Source organism: Paroedura picta, chromosome 6 (assembly GCF_049243985.1).
Source record: "Paroedura picta isolate Pp20150507F chromosome 6, Ppicta_v3.0, whole genome shotgun sequence".
NCBI lineage: Eukaryota > Metazoa > Chordata > Lepidosauria > Squamata > Gekkonidae > Paroedura > Paroedura picta.
This window is the reverse complement of record NC_135374.1, coordinates 25,645,226-25,660,420: the sequence shown is the minus strand read 5'-3', so window position 1 is coordinate 25,660,420 and position 15,195 is coordinate 25,645,226. Positions and strand designations below refer to the sequence as shown.

Genomic DNA, 15,195 nt, shown 5'->3' with positions numbered 1-15,195 from the left:
ACCCAGAGTCTCAAGACGGATCATGCAAAAAAGCAATGCGACTCTGTGTGTGCGCGCGCACGTTTGCCAACCTCGCCAACAACTGGATACCAAACTTAGAACAGTCTAAAATCCGTATAACCCACCCAGTTAAGCCGGATCACCAGCGGAGAGGGCAGCAGAACACGTGCCGTCAACCAACTGGAAGGAGAGCGGGGTGCCCGTGTTTCCAGGGGGGCTGGCGAAACCGGTCCAAACCTCCCCCCCCCCCCCGAACACCAGAAACAGCACGCTCCCCTCCCTTTCCCAAGCCCTGGCGAGACGGCCGGCCCTGCAGCGCCTCCCACACCCAACTCCTTCCCCACGCAGGGAAGGCCCCGGCGCTGAGACGTCCCGTCCTCCGGAGCTGAAGCCCGTCCTCCTCCCCGGCCGGCCCTGCCTGCCCTCAGCCCAGCGCCAGGAGAGAGCTGCGCTCCGCCCCTGGGCTTTCTGGGCGGGGGCAGCGGGGCCGTCACGAGGCCCGGCCGCTGTAAACACTGCCGTCTGCCGCCGAGGCGCGCGCCATGGACGACAGCCTGCTTCGCGCCTTGGGAGGCCTGAGCCTCCAGCCCCGGGCGCACGGCAGGGCCCCTCCTCGACGCCGCCGCCGCTTCAGCAAAAGCCTCTACTTGCTCCGAGGCCTGCCCGGCTCCGGGAAAACGACCCTGGCCAGGTAAACGCCCCTCCGCCTCCTTGCCCGGGGCAGCGGCCCTCGGGGCGCCCTAGGTGGGCGCCGCGCCCTGCAGCCTTCTTCTCCCAACGGGGAGCGGCCGGAGCGGCCGGCGTTTGCTCAGCGCCCCTGGACAGAGGCGGGGCTGCGCTCCTGGCTCCTGCGGGCTAGTTTCGTGCCGCGCTTCCCGACTTGCCAGTAGACCTGGCCACTTGACTGCCAGTGGGGAGGGGGTACCGTATTTATCCGAAAGGAAAACGACCCTGAGTGCAAGCCCCCTTATTTATTTATTTTATTGGATGTAACTTTCCTATGCGTGTAAGGCGACTTCTTTTTTTGATGGCTTTTAAATTTAGTTTTTATTTATGGCCTCTTACATTCCGCCTTTTTCACCTGGACACGAGAGCAATTGCACAGTGAGTAAAGAGTGGGATAGTCATTAGATAATTCGGTAAGATTAGCGGGTGTAGAACCAACCAGAAATCGAAAAGCAGAACTGAAACGGTGGGGAAAACCGCACCTTGCACTGGAGACAAATCCCTTTCCCTATCAGCTGGCCTCAGCTGGTGGCCCAGAAAATGTTACCATGGATCTGGAGAGCAAGAGGAGAGTCACAGTGGGCTGGGGGAATTGTGCGGGGGGCTGCTGCTTAGCTCTCCGCTTAGCACTCTCTGAAGACTTCCCAGCTCATCCAGAAACAGAATTATTTCTCCTGTTTTAGTTGTTCCAGCCCTCTGCTTCCTCCTCTGATACTGTAAAAAACAGAAGCAGGGCCCAGCTTACTTAACTATGCCCACAAACCTGCACATGTGATTTTTTAAAAAAATTCTTCCCATGAAATGACAGTTCACTTCTGAACTCTTCTGAATCTTCTATCCCTTTTGCAGTGTGTTCTTTCCCCTATGACAACAGAGGGCAATGAGACTGTTCCAGAGAGGAAGCCATGTTAGCCTTTTGTAGCACAACAGAACAATAGTCTGGTGACTCATTAAAGACAGACAAGCACCTCTTCCAGCCTGACCAGCATATTGTCCATGAAACCCTGGTGAGGATCTGCAGTAAATTCTCTTGGTTTGGACATTTCCTGGTTTCATCCTTGGGTGTTGTTTTGACATGTCGATGAGAATCGAAAAGGACTGCTTGATAGCTTTGAGGAAGCAAAAGAAATTGTGTGACAGTCTTGTTTTTGTCTCACTGCTTCACATTTTAAGTGCAAGGCTTGGAGTGGGTCAAGTGCAGGAACAATGACACTTATCTAAAAGGGTTTGCTCATATTTTAAACCAGGCCCGTACTATTTTGATGTACCAAATGGGGAAAAAAAACAACCCAAAAACCAAGGGCTTTTCCAGCCTTCTGAACCGGGTGATAAACAAAAACAGGAAAAGTTTACAACTCTCATTTGGACTTTGTTTAATAAACTGAGTTGTTAGTTATGCTGGACTTTTTAAAGCCCCAGATGGCTTAAAAGGAAACAGGACAGCAAGGTAGCAGCATGTTTTGCAGTATTTGTATCTTTTATTCGTGCTTACCTGGAGTATATCAGTGGTTTACCTGCCCCCTTTTGTCCCCCAGTGGTTTGCTTGCTGTGCCATATCTAAAGAGGACAGACTTTCTAACAAGCTCACAGGGTAGGGTGGAGGGTCAGGGCCTACAGCTCTTGTGGAGTCACCTTATCTTGAAACCACAGTCTCCTCCTGACAAACAATCTAAATCGTTTCTCATGAGCAAAGACTCTAATCTGGTGTGTTTTTGCTCCGTTTCAGGGGCGGGGAAACCTTGCTATCACTGCTTATGTTTGCATGTGTATAGTTACCAACTGGCTTGGAGAAAATTTCCTGTCCCTTTAACAGTGTGCAACCCTGAAGTTTTACAGGGTAGGGAGATAAAAAGCATTGCCTGAAGGGGGTGGGGTGGGGAGCGCAGTCAATTTGTGGTGCCCTGTAGGGTTTTCAAGGCTAGAAACTAGCACAGGTGGTTTGCCCTTGCCTGCCTCTGTGTGGCAACCTTGGACTTCCTTGGTGGTCTCCCAACCAAGTACTAACCAGGACCAGCCCTGCTGAACTTCCACGATCATCGGTGTCCCACACCACCCACAGTGGAGCTTAAGATCATGGCTAACTGTGCAGTCAAATATAGCACAGTGACAAAGAGCATAAATCTTGTGTGTTGGATAACTCAGTGCACTTTAGAAGTAAATTTTCCTGTTCTGCGCAAGAGAATCCAGGTGCAAAAGCACATTGAAAGTGCATTACCCAACATGTGCATAAGGGGCCTAGGAAGAATGTCTTGATGCTGTTTCATTCTTCCCTAGTGCTTTCAGAACTGTGAGCAAACTGGAAAATCAGGTGACGGGGCAGCTTTGCACAAATGACAAACATCCAGTAACCAGGAAGAACGAACAGAAATGAAGGGCAGATTAATACTTTGCCATAGGGCTCTACAGAAACATTTTCAGCCCAAACCTCTATTCTACTCCAGCTGCAACTCATACAAATAACCAGTGGATGTTTAACCAGATAGGAGGAGACCACAAACTTAAAAGTAGGGCTCCAGTTCCCCTCCTGTCTTTTAGCACTCAGACTCATGCTTATAGACTCTCTGCCAATTAATCCTTGCGATCAAGACTAATATTTACTGATCAAATAAGCTGCAGCTGTTTCCCAACACATACAAGATACAGGGTAGATACCTGGTTTCCAGAAAGGAGAACTTCTGTTGCTACCAGATCTCCAAATACAAGTAAATTCACATCCTGCACCATTGAAGGGATAGGGACTACAGATGCTTTTGGGGGTTTATGGTCAACTTTTTTACCTGTTGCTGTTATAGGCCACACACTTACAGCTTGCATAGAAGCTTAGGACATTTTTTTTATCATATTGTATTATATATGTATTATCATATTGTATATATATAAAAAATAAGGGCTCTAGGCCCCTAAGCTCCTTTTCAATACTCCCTCCCAGCTTGCCAAGGCAGGGGTGGGAGCATTGAAAGGGACCGCAGGGTGTCTAATAGGTTGCCATAATCAGCTGTAATGGGAGGGCAGGAGCATTTAAAGGCAGCCAGTTGTCCCCCCACTTAACAGCTGATTCCGACAGCCGCATCAGCTGTAGTGTGGGGAGGGGGTTGTTCCCAGCCTTGATGGGGAGCAAATGAAGGCAGGCAAATTACCCTCACCTGCATTACATGTGATGTGTTAGTGGACCCTTTAAATGCTTCCCATCTGCCTCGGGGGTCATGTTACAGCTGATCATGACAGCCCCACATCTGTCATGATCAGTTGTAACAGGGCAGCGTGCTCCCTTTAAATATTTCCCCAATCTTTGCCTGCAAAGGTGTATGTGTGTGTAGGGGGGTGACATCTTGAACGTTCTAAAGCCGTGGCATGGATGGGGCTCTGCCTGGAGGCTGTGGAATGTTAACTTGTCATCAAAGGTTCTCACACTCAATTATATAAGATGGCATGTGTGTAGTGTAGCCAGGTGATCAGAGGATTGCTTGGCACCCAGGCAAGAGACATTTGGAGGTGGTTTGCCATTGCCTCTCTCTGCATCATGACCCCTAGTGCTCCTTGGAGGACCTACCACCCAAATCCTTGGAGGTCCAACTATATCCTCCAAGTGCCTTCCTCCAATGTAATGGCTTCTTGAGTTGTTGGAAAGCTCCTTAGGCTGGGGAAAGGCTTCGGACTTTGCTCAGTGGAAGGGTAGGATACGGGTAAGCGCCACCTCCCATCCCTGCTCTATGCCATCATTATCCTTTTGTTGTAGCATGGCTTTTCTACACTGCATTTCTACATAGCAGTAATTAAATATTTAGCATTATATAGGATTCTTTGATAAAGGTAGCTGCTGCTTCTCTGCCATTTTGTTCCTTCTTCTGAGTAAGACTGTCAGAACTAATAATTGATGCTGTTCTCCACTAAAAGATGCACTTGCAGTAGTCCGGGCTGCTCAGAGCCACCATGGGCCCTTGGGAAAGATTCCATCTGCCCCCCTCCCCGACCCTGTTTCAAACCACATATCATAACTAACAAACAAATCACTTGGCTTGCTGTGACTATGAGTCTAAAAGAATAAAACAATTAGCCATGGTTTCATTACTATACTTATATCCCATCTTTCTCCCCAATGCAGACCTAAAGTAGCTTACATAATTCTCTTGCCATCCATTTTATCTTCATGGCAATCCTGTGAGGTAGGTTAGGCTGAGAGTGTTTGACTTGGCCAAGATCTCCAGTGGCTGAAGTGGCTTAAAAGAAAGGAAGAGAGAAAGGTAGGCTGTTATAGAAAATTTACCTTTTCAATACCTTGGTTAGCAGGCTGCAGGCCAACTGTTAGCAACCAATCACCTGAGTTGTTTGTTCTGTTTCATTACTGGATTCGTTGATGGATTTGGTATAATTTGTTAGGTAAGTTTGCTTCAGTCTTGGAGAAAGGAACGTCTAGCAGCTAGTAGAATGGCTGTTGCTGTGTGGACTTCCCTTCACCCCTAGTGGCTGCAACCAGAAGTACATTTTAAAAATAAATGAAAAGACATTCTGGAGGGGCCCTCCAGCTGACGGCCCCCCAAATTTTGTCCATCCAATCCCCCTCTGATAGTGGCTCTGGCAGTAGCTGCTGTGTCTTCTCCTTATGCTGGTCAGTTTTGATGTCAGTTTTGAGGTTTTTGCCATCGTCAAATAGCATGAACACATTCCATCCCCTTTTGAATTGAGAAATTCCAGTACAGATTATTGTATTTGAATACTAAAGGGTCTTAGTAACCCATGACTACTTCTTCTTGTTTTTTTTTTTGCTTCTCCAGGCAACTGAAACATGAATTTCCCAGTGCAGTGATTTTCAGCACTGACGACTACTTTTTCAGAGATGGCACATACAGATTTGATTCTGATTTCCTGGAAGACGCACACAAGTGGAACCAGAAAAGAGGTAAGTAAATCTCTTCCTAAAATTTGTGATTTGAACTTTGTCTTATACATTTATAGTTTTCTGGATTGCACCAGCTGTTACATTTTGTATATGGCACATGCTTTTCTGTACCTTGGACAAAGGCTTGGTAGAATGAAAGGTGTTGCCAAAAGTAGTTCATAGCATTCAGCTTTCTATTTATACTGCTTTTGTACTATTAATATCAAATAGAACTGCAGAGTTAATTAAAACACAACACTACGAATATTGGTTGCTGTCACTTTTAATGTCTGTTGCTGTTTCAAACTTCTGATATTCCAAGGTTTTTAAAACACTAGATCTTGCTGCTTTTATTGACTTCTGTGCTGCTGTATTTATTGTTTTGTTTTATACTAGAAACTCAGAGTGTGGAACAGAATATTTTAAAATAGAGAAATATTAAAAACTTAATTACTACAGTCTTATAAGGTGTGTGTGTGGGAAGTATGAAGGCTAATAGTTGGTGTGTTTAAACTAAATATAAGCTTTTGGCACATGCATGCATGCAAGAGAGTCCCTATCAACCATAAAATAATTATTTGTATAGTCTGTTGAACCCTAAAAGGCAGATGCATCTCCATTGTCATAAAATAAACTGCAGCTTTTGTTTACATATTCCGTTTGCTTCCCAATAAGCTTTCTTCTCTTATCTTTTTTTCTGGTAGAAAGTACATTACCCGGCATAGCCACAGGGAACCTGTGCTAACCTTAATGAAGCTCATCAAATAACTCCCAAATGCCTACTGAGAAGGACCATGGGAAGTAGTGGGCACGAATGAGAAGGGGGAGGGGGGGAAATCCCACAAATCCCCCTTCTGCTACAGCTCATGGTAATTTGGGATTAATTTGCAAACTGCTTAAAGCAGAGATGGCCAACTGAGTACCCATAATTTGTCTCTGACAAATGTACCAAATTGTAATCAATATGCTATTAAAAACTTTCCACGTATCTTCCCACATCAGGAAAATATTTTTTTTTCCAACGCTGCATCTGTGTCTTGCATTTTCTATAGTCCAGGCATAGCTGATAGAAACATTAGCCTGGATTACTTGTGACAGGAAGCATGGACAGTTGGCACAGACAAATAGACTGATATTTGGTCTATGGTTTGGAGATAAAAATGGTATGAGATTTGCACAAGCTTTCTGAAGTCTGGGGGTGATAAAAGTTTTATCCAGATAAAAATTTAAGCAGTATCTGCTGTCCTTTCCATTTCTTTTTTTGAATGGATTGGCTTGTATCAGTTTTTATTTATTTATATTTTATAGTTGGATTTATATACCGCCGTTCGCCAAAAGGTCTCACGGCGGTTCACAATAAAATATAAAATCAAAGTAAAATCACATAAAATCCCATAAATACCCCATTATTGCAATAAAAAGATGGCATTCTATTCTATAACTCTCCCCACTTTCCCCGCTTGTTCAGAGAGAGGTCGGACGTTAATTCTGTAGGAGAGAGAGGAGAGAAAAACTGGCTTATGCTGGTACAAGGTGGAAGAGGGCCTTTAATAGCCCACCCCCCATAAATGGGAACAGTCACTAATACATTTGGTCTGATTCTAGAATGTCTAGATTTCAGTCTTCTAATTCCCCAGGTTACTCTGGGAAGCATGGGACTCAGATGAACGTTGTCCTGGGCAAGTGGAAGATCGTGAAGACTGCAGCCCATATGTGGTATTAACATGGGTGAAAACTAATTGAAAATAAGTCACAGCAAACACATAACAGGAATAAGTTATACTCTTTCTAAAGACTGTCTCACCATCTTTGCAGCACTGCGAGTTTACCCTGGGCTCATTTAGAACAGCTATATAGATACAGAATACCTGGTTCCATCAATTGTCTGGTCTTTTAAAACATTTAAATTATTATGTTACAGCACGTAAAGCAATGAAGAATGGGAAATCCCCTGTTGTTATTGATAATACCAACATCCACGCTTGGGAAATGAAGCCCTATGTGATAATGGTAGGGGAAATTGTGCCCTTTTGTCATTCTTAATGTTTAGCCATAAGAGATGAAGAAGCTATGGAGAGAAGCAGAAGAGCTGCAGGAACCCGTAACAGATCTAATCATATCTCAGACCTTAGAACTCATGTAGAAGAAAAATATTTTATACAAGAGCAGAAAAGGCTCCAACCGTGTTGGGTTTCCTAGCCAGTTAAAATCTCAGCTCCATCTTGTTTTATGATGGTAAACTTTGCTGACAGCATACTTTAGTGCAAAGCATCTTCTGATTTTCAGAAACTACAAATAATTCTAAAGGCATGTATCTATATGCTGATTCATTGCCAGGTACATGCAAATAAAAGCAAAAAGCATTTGCTAGATTCTACATTGCTTTCTATACCATAATCTGTGCCAATTAATAGGGTCAAACCAAAGCAACCTACATTTCTGTTTCTGAGAGTTGGTGCAGTGTAGTGGTCAGAGTGCCGGACTATGCTTTGGAAGAACCCGGTTCAAAACACCTCTCTGTCATGGAAGCTTGGTAGGTAACCTTCAGCCAATCACATTCGGCAGAAACTACCTTCACGGTTGGTGTGAGCATTAAAAGGAGAAGAGTTGGCTTTTATACCCCCGCTTCCCACTACCCAAAGGGGTCTCAAAGCCTTCCCTTTCTTTCCTCCCAACAGGCACACTGAGGTAGGTGGGGCTGTGAGATCTCTGACAAGATTGCTCTGTGAAAACAGCTTTATCAGAACTATGACTAACCCAAGGTCACCCAGCTGTCTGCATGTGGAGGAGCAGGGAATCAAACGCAGCACTCCAGATTAGAAGCCGCTGCTTTTGACCACTACACCAAGCTAGTTGGTTTGGCTTCCCTTTGGGAAGAAAGACAGTATCAGTGAAGGAAATAATCTGTAAATTGTTTTACATTGATTCAGACCTTTGGTCCATCAAGCCTGACATGGGTTTACTCTGAGTAGCAACAGTCTTTCTCAGTCTGGCTACCCAAGTCCCTTTTTCAGCTGAAGGGATCGAATGGAGGCTTTTGTGCGAAGTGTGTCATCTTCCACGGAGATATGAGCCATGCTTCGGTGTAGTAAAAATATCTCTCCATCTTGAGCGAATTCTTGGCGCCATATAGCTAGAGCTTATTGTTTAAATGAGCACGCGATTGTGATCAGTTGCAAAGGGCTACCAAAGTCTTTTCTCACAGGCACTACCAGTGCTGTGAGCCCAGTGTTTACACACTACAGTTGGTGTGTAGTCTCTAAACACGGCACTTTCTTCAGCTAACATACGGAGGTGAACTGTGACAGACCACAGCAGCCTGATCGAACAGTGCCCATACACATGGTGAGACATCTTTTGTACCTTCTCATACATATATAATTTTTGATACTTCATAAATGGGAACAGTCACTAATAAAGTTGGTCTGATTCTAGAATTTCTAGATTTCAGTCTTCTAATTTCCCCCCATCCCCTCTGCTCGATCCAGTTTTGATTGATTTAATATTTTAACAGGGCAGCTTTTTCGGTCTCCATAACCTGCTGCATTGAAAGCGCAGAGTTTATAGTATGTTGCATGTCTAACAGGCTTTGCCGCTTTTTGTGGAGAATAAACATTTTCGTCAGAAGTTGGCTATTTATTTGGGATAATTTTCTAATTGGTAAACCACAGCTTGTAAAACTAAAGATGGAGAAATAATAATTTTGGAAACTGTCCAATGCCACACCAAGTGTATTGTCTTAACAGGGTAGCCTGTATTATTCTGGACTGTGGTTTTGTTAGAGCTTTAGCATGGTATAAAGCAAGATTACTTCAGCCACCTACAAATAGTAAGTAATAGCAGGAGTAGGGCTGCTGTCTTTGCCAGCTGTTCAGTTCTATAATTGTGAATGGCTAGGCCACAGCAGCACAGGTGAGGAAAGTGCAGCTTCTCCATTACTAAAATGGTGAGGAAAAGTAACATGGGAAGTGCTATACAGCGGTAGTCCCCAACCACCGGACTGTGGCCCGGTGCTGGGTCGCGAAGGCCCTGGCACCGGGCCGCGGCTCCCTGCCTCCGCAGGGCTGCGCCGGCGCTTTTGCGCCATGCGCAGCCGCAAACGTGCATGCATGGGAGTGCCGTGCATGAGCGTTTGTGACCGTGCATGGCGCATGCCCGGCCGGGCGATGGCCCTCCCTGCCGCCATCAGTCCACAGCCTGAAAAAGGTTGCGGACCTCTGCTATACAGTATAATGAACAACTTTTTAAATGCTGCAGACTAGAAACTGCATATTTTTTTCACATCAGGCAGTTGAAAACAACTATGAAGTTATATTTCAAGAGCCAGATACACACTGGAAATTCAACGTTCGTGAGCTAGCGAGGTATGTTTTCTGCATTAAATTAGCAAATTATATGTTATGTATTCCAATTTAAATAAGAAACACTGTTATTTGAATGGGATGTAAAAAGATATTTTACTACATGGACAAATTTATGTTTTACTTTCCATTGGTTTTTACTTATTTGTAAATCATTAAGTTCTTCATCTGAACATATGCAAGTGAAATTATATTAATAGACTGTGTAATGACATGAAAAATAGTAATCCAAAGACAGACTGAACATTGATATCATTGAATTACGCATTTAGCACACTATTGAATATAAAAACATGGCTTGTTATTATAATAAAACTAGCAAAAAAGCAAGCAGGAATGCAATGGACGCTAGGACCCAGGGGACACCAGGAGGTGCAGATCTCTCTCTCCCCCGCTGCATGTCTCCTGTGCCTCACAGCAGAAGACATAGAAGGTAATTAGGTTTGGTTTGTAGGAGGGAAGGGCTGGTGTGCAGTTTGGGGCAGCTCTCTCTGTCTGTCTCTCCCTCCGTCACAGCAGGGCCGGCTCTGTGTCTCTGTCAGCAGCTTGGGGCAGCTCTCTCTTTCTCTCTCTGCCTCACTTGCAGCAGGAGTGATAGGAAGGAATGAGGGCTCGTGTTTGGTCTGGCAGGGCTCTGTGTGACTCTCTCTGTCTCTGACGTGTCTGAGAGAAACGTGGCTAGTGTCCAGGGAGGGAGGGCAGGAGCTGTAGGGGCAGGACCAATAAGGCACCCTGATTGGCCCTATTCCAACTTGGGCAGCCGGACACATTCCACCCTGAGGCTGTTTCACAAATATAAGGATAAGGATATGTCATGAACTTCTGACATGCAGAAAGTTCCAAAGCTGCCTATTGGTGGAATCTCTCCCACTCTGGACCAATTGCTGCTGTTGCTCAAGATTCTGCATCCCCCCGTCTCTTCAGGCCTGCTGTGAAGGGAGCTTCTAAGAGCCACTGAACGAGGCCAGGGACACATTTCCGAGAGCAATGCAGGGGCCTGCATGGGCATTCCTTTTGAGAAGGGAAAGCTTCCCTCTTCTAACCATTGGCTGACAGGGAGGCCACAGAAAAGCCCCTTCTCACTTACTATACTGCTGTAGCTGGCCTCGCTGCTGGAGGGAAGATGCAGCCAAGCCATGAATGCCTCTTCTCTGCCACCTTCTGAACCTTTAAGGCCTACTGCACAGGGTGGTTGTGCAGATGAAATTGGATGCTGTTGCAGGGGTTCTTTTGCCTCTTATGTCATTTGCGCATCAACCCTGTGCAGTAGGAGGCCTTAAATGTTTCTTCTGCACAACAGCCCTGTCTACCTTCCAAAAACAGCTGTTCTGTATGGGGAGCTAATCTTTATGCTCTGGAGATGAACTGTAATTCCAGGAGCTCTCCAGGCCCCACCTGGAGGCTGGTTACCCTTGGTTGGAAATATTCCTTGAGGTTTGGAGGTGGGGCCTTAAAATGATACAATGCCTCAAAGTCCACCATCCAAAGTAGCCATTTTAGCCTGCAGAGCTGATCTTTATAGCCTAGAGATGAGCAGTAACAGTAGAGACAATGGTAGAGGGTTTCAGGCTGAGGTTGGGGTGGAGTGGTGCTGGTGTGTCCTGCCTGAACTATGGGCTCTGGCATGTCCTTCCCAGCAACAATTTATATTTTGGGGCACAGATGGACCAGCAAGAGTTCTGCAAGTCTGGAAAGTGCAGGAAGATCTAAATAAGGAATATTTACATCCTGTAACTGTAAATGGTGAATAAGTAACTGGCCAGAGAGACATAGGAACTAAAGTGACTTTGCTTAAGCCTGGCCTGGTAAATAAAAATCAATACTTGCCAACAAGGTCCTACAAAATCAACGGTATAAGTGGTCCAGAATTTCAAGTGGTGTTAGCTTTACAGGAAAGTAGACAGTGAGACTATGGGGGAACTAGGTGATCCACTTTTATCAGGCAACAACTTGGCCTTGCAGACAATAACGGAAACTGCACTTGCCAGCAGTAGGCCTCAGGCTTCACAAGGGCAGACATCACCAGCCGAGCAACAGACAGTGCTAGCTGAAGGGTATCTGTGGCCACATGCATTCCTTTTGAAGGGGAGCGTGTGAGGGGGGGGGGAGAACTTTCACTTCAGCCTAAGTGCCTGGAGATGAGCTGTACTTCTGGGGGATCCTCAGATCCCAACTGGAGGCTGGCTACTCAAGTATTCCTTGAGATTTGAAAGTGGGGCCTCAGAAGGGTATAATGCCTCTGCAGCCACCCAACCAGACACATAGCACTCCAATAGCCTATTTCAGGTCAAGAAAACGTTGCAGAGAGGAAGGTAAGGCTGCCTCAATTCCATACTTCCTAGGTGTGCTTGAACCTGACTTGGGTCAGGACTGCTGTGCACAGAGAGACCTCTTAAGAGTTACCAGCTTCCAAATGAGGCACAGAACCAACGTCAAACCATGAGCTAGCGCTTGTTGCATTACAGCATCCCAAAGGCTTTACTACTAGTATCCCATAAAATTCCTACAGGGAATTTCATTATGTGCAGGTTTAAGTTACAGAAGCACAACAGTATTTAAACCATATTGGTCTGGAGCCTACAAGTCACAAGGGAAACTCTGCTTCTTGAATAAGGCTATGAGAAGCAGGAAAAATTGTCTTTGGGTTGCAGGAGATACCTGAAACACTGCTGGGCATGATTTGCAGTGGCAATTGGCAAGAACTCTCTGCTGGTAGAAGTGTTCTTATGCCAGTGGATATAAATTGTGAGATCCAACCTCACATTCAATTCGCTTTGTTTGTCAAGTTAGATGACCTGACCAGAGACTTGAATACACGTTTACTTTTCTTTTCAACTTCTTGTACAGACATAACAGCCATGGTGTTCCAAGAGAAAAGATCCAACGGATGAAAGAACAGTATGAACATGATGTTACATTTCACATGGTACTTAATTGTGAAGAACCAGCAAGACTTGTGAACAGGTCCCAGGGCATTCGCAGCACTGGAGACTTTCCAAATCCAAGTTCAGCATTCTCCAACAGAAGAGCTCACACGTACTCCACCAATGAGAGATCATTTAGCAGGAGAAGTGATTTCCATGGGGTCTTTTAGTGTTTTTACCAAGGTGTATATGATTTTGGTTTTAGCAATTTTATGCTATAAATGTTTGCAATTTTCTACTGAATTTACGTTTTAATCAAAATCTGATCTTATCAAACCTTACAAAACCCCCAGACATTATAGTTTCTCTAATCCACACTAAGTGGCCCAGGCTAGCCTGATTATGGAAGCTAATAAGCAGGGTCGGCCCTGGTTAATACTTGGATGGGAAACCATCCAGGAAGTGCAGGGTCGCTACGCAGAGGCAAGCAATGGCAAACCTCCTCTGAACATCTGTCTTGAAACCCTTCACAGTTGCCATAAGTCACCTGTGACCAGATGGCACTTTCCACCACCACCAATTCAAGCTACAGTTACAGACCAAAGAGTGATGACTTCAATACCTGTCAAGGTATTTCTGTAAGCCAACATGCTTATATTGCTAACAGTAAGGGAACAGCAGCCATATTTTCCATGAGTTGTCATTGGTGTTTTGTATTTCATTTAGGTAAAAAGTGTGTGCATAAGAGCTGCCTCAGATAATTGTCATTCTTGTGATTTATTTTGTAGGCTGTTTTACTCTCTGGCCTAAAAATTGCATTTTAATATATGTGCAAGGTCTGCATATCCACATGGTTCTGCTTAGAGATGGAATGCTTCTGGAAGCCTTGAAATCTGGGGAGGCTGTTACTTATTTCCCCCTCCCCCAAAAAAATCTGAGGGGGGGGTTGAAATTAATGCAATAATTATCTCCCCATCAAACCTATCTTGCATCTTCAACCAAGGGTAAAAAGCAATGCCTACCCATGAAAATGTTTGTATGCCAGCCGAGTAGCAATGGAAGAAAAAGATGAGGGTTGTGCTTGGTCAGACTCATCAAGCCGAGACCCATTGCAGTTGCCTAGGATCTTGAGGGATTAATTGGGCTGGAAGCAGCACAGATCAGGAAAGCAGTGACATACATAAGCAATACTTATTGCCTTATAGCAGGGGTAGTCAACCAGTGGTCCTCCAGATGTTCATGGACTACAATTCCCATGAGCCCCTGCCAGCATTTGCTGGCAGGGGCTCATGGGAATTGTAGTCCATGAACATCTGGAGGACCACTGGTTGACTACCCCTGCCTTATAGCATTGACCTCAGCTTGCCATGATGAAAAAACAGCCCTGCATGCTATTTGGCACATGTGCTAGGGGCTGCTTTTCACATTGTAGAGATTTATCAGATTCTCTTCCTACGTTCATTTACAAAATGTACTGGCTGCCTTGCTTGCATTTTACTTTATACAGTGAAATGTCCATTTACTGTATACAAGATTTTTTAGGTTTTAAGTTTTTGAAGAATGCCATTATTCAGGTCCAACTCTGTTTTACATTCCATAGTCTATATCCAGTGTTTGTCGTGGTGGCCTCATTGCCTCCCTGCTTTTTACTTTGTAAGCTATATCCTCATATAGATTTCCTTTTTCCTGTACCAATCTGGTACCTTATTCATATTCTGGTACCAGAATGTTCCTTAGTTATTTCTCATTCTTTTTCTTTTAACCCCAGCATTCAGGATTTGTTCCTACAAGACTGATGGGAGTTTGCAACCAGGGCGCAGTTGCACAAATTATTGTGAGGCTCTTACAGTCTGCTACAAGCACAACAGTCCCATTTTACAGTAATATTTAAAGAGTGAATAGGACAGGAAGGACAGAGCAAATATTAAAAATTACGTCTAAACTTACTGCACCCATAAGTGACACTATTTCATTAACATCCAATGCTTTCTTCATATTATCTAAATCTCTAAAACTTTTCTCCTCCCTTTTTCTACTGATACCATGAACAGATGTAAAACAGGACAAGAAATATATTTACCAGAAATCAATTACTTCAGATGTCTTGATTGCTAGTTTTTAAAAATTAGTATGACAGAATGAATTGGCTTCTATTTCTGTATCCAATTTCTTACATTCTATAAGATTTGTATATATTTTGTGTATTTTTAGCATTATGTGTTGTATATGAATTTTATACAAGCTGGGACCTTTTCAGTTTTCCCTTACACAACTTTATTGTTAATTAAAGGACCCCAAAATATTAACTCTTTGGAACTTCATACAGATTTCAGGAAACATGCAAAACGTAATAAAAATTTGAAAAACA

General features: G+C 44.4%; 1 protein-coding gene across 3 annotated transcripts; it reads left to right on the top strand.

Moving 5' to 3' along the window:
• Positions 1-431: 431 nt before the first annotated feature.
• On the top strand, positions 432-15,195 carry N4BP2L1 (NEDD4 binding protein 2 like 1). 3 transcript variants are annotated; one of them, XM_077341840.1, is made up of 5 exons: positions 432-691; positions 5,499-5,623; positions 7,524-7,612; positions 9,890-9,966; positions 12,811-15,195. In XM_077341840.1, the coding sequence occupies exons 1-5, from the start codon at positions 543-545 to the stop codon at positions 13,055-13,057; spliced, it is 687 nt and encodes a 228-aa protein (XP_077197955.1). In that variant the 5' UTR covers positions 432-542; the 3' UTR covers positions 13,058-15,195. The 3 variants fall into 3 exon arrangements, with proteins under 3 accessions (XP_077197955.1, XP_077197956.1, XP_077197957.1); XM_077341841.1 differs by lacking the exon at positions 432-691 and adding an exon at positions 873-1,104; XM_077341842.1 differs by lacking the exon at positions 432-691 and adding an exon at positions 1,582-1,733.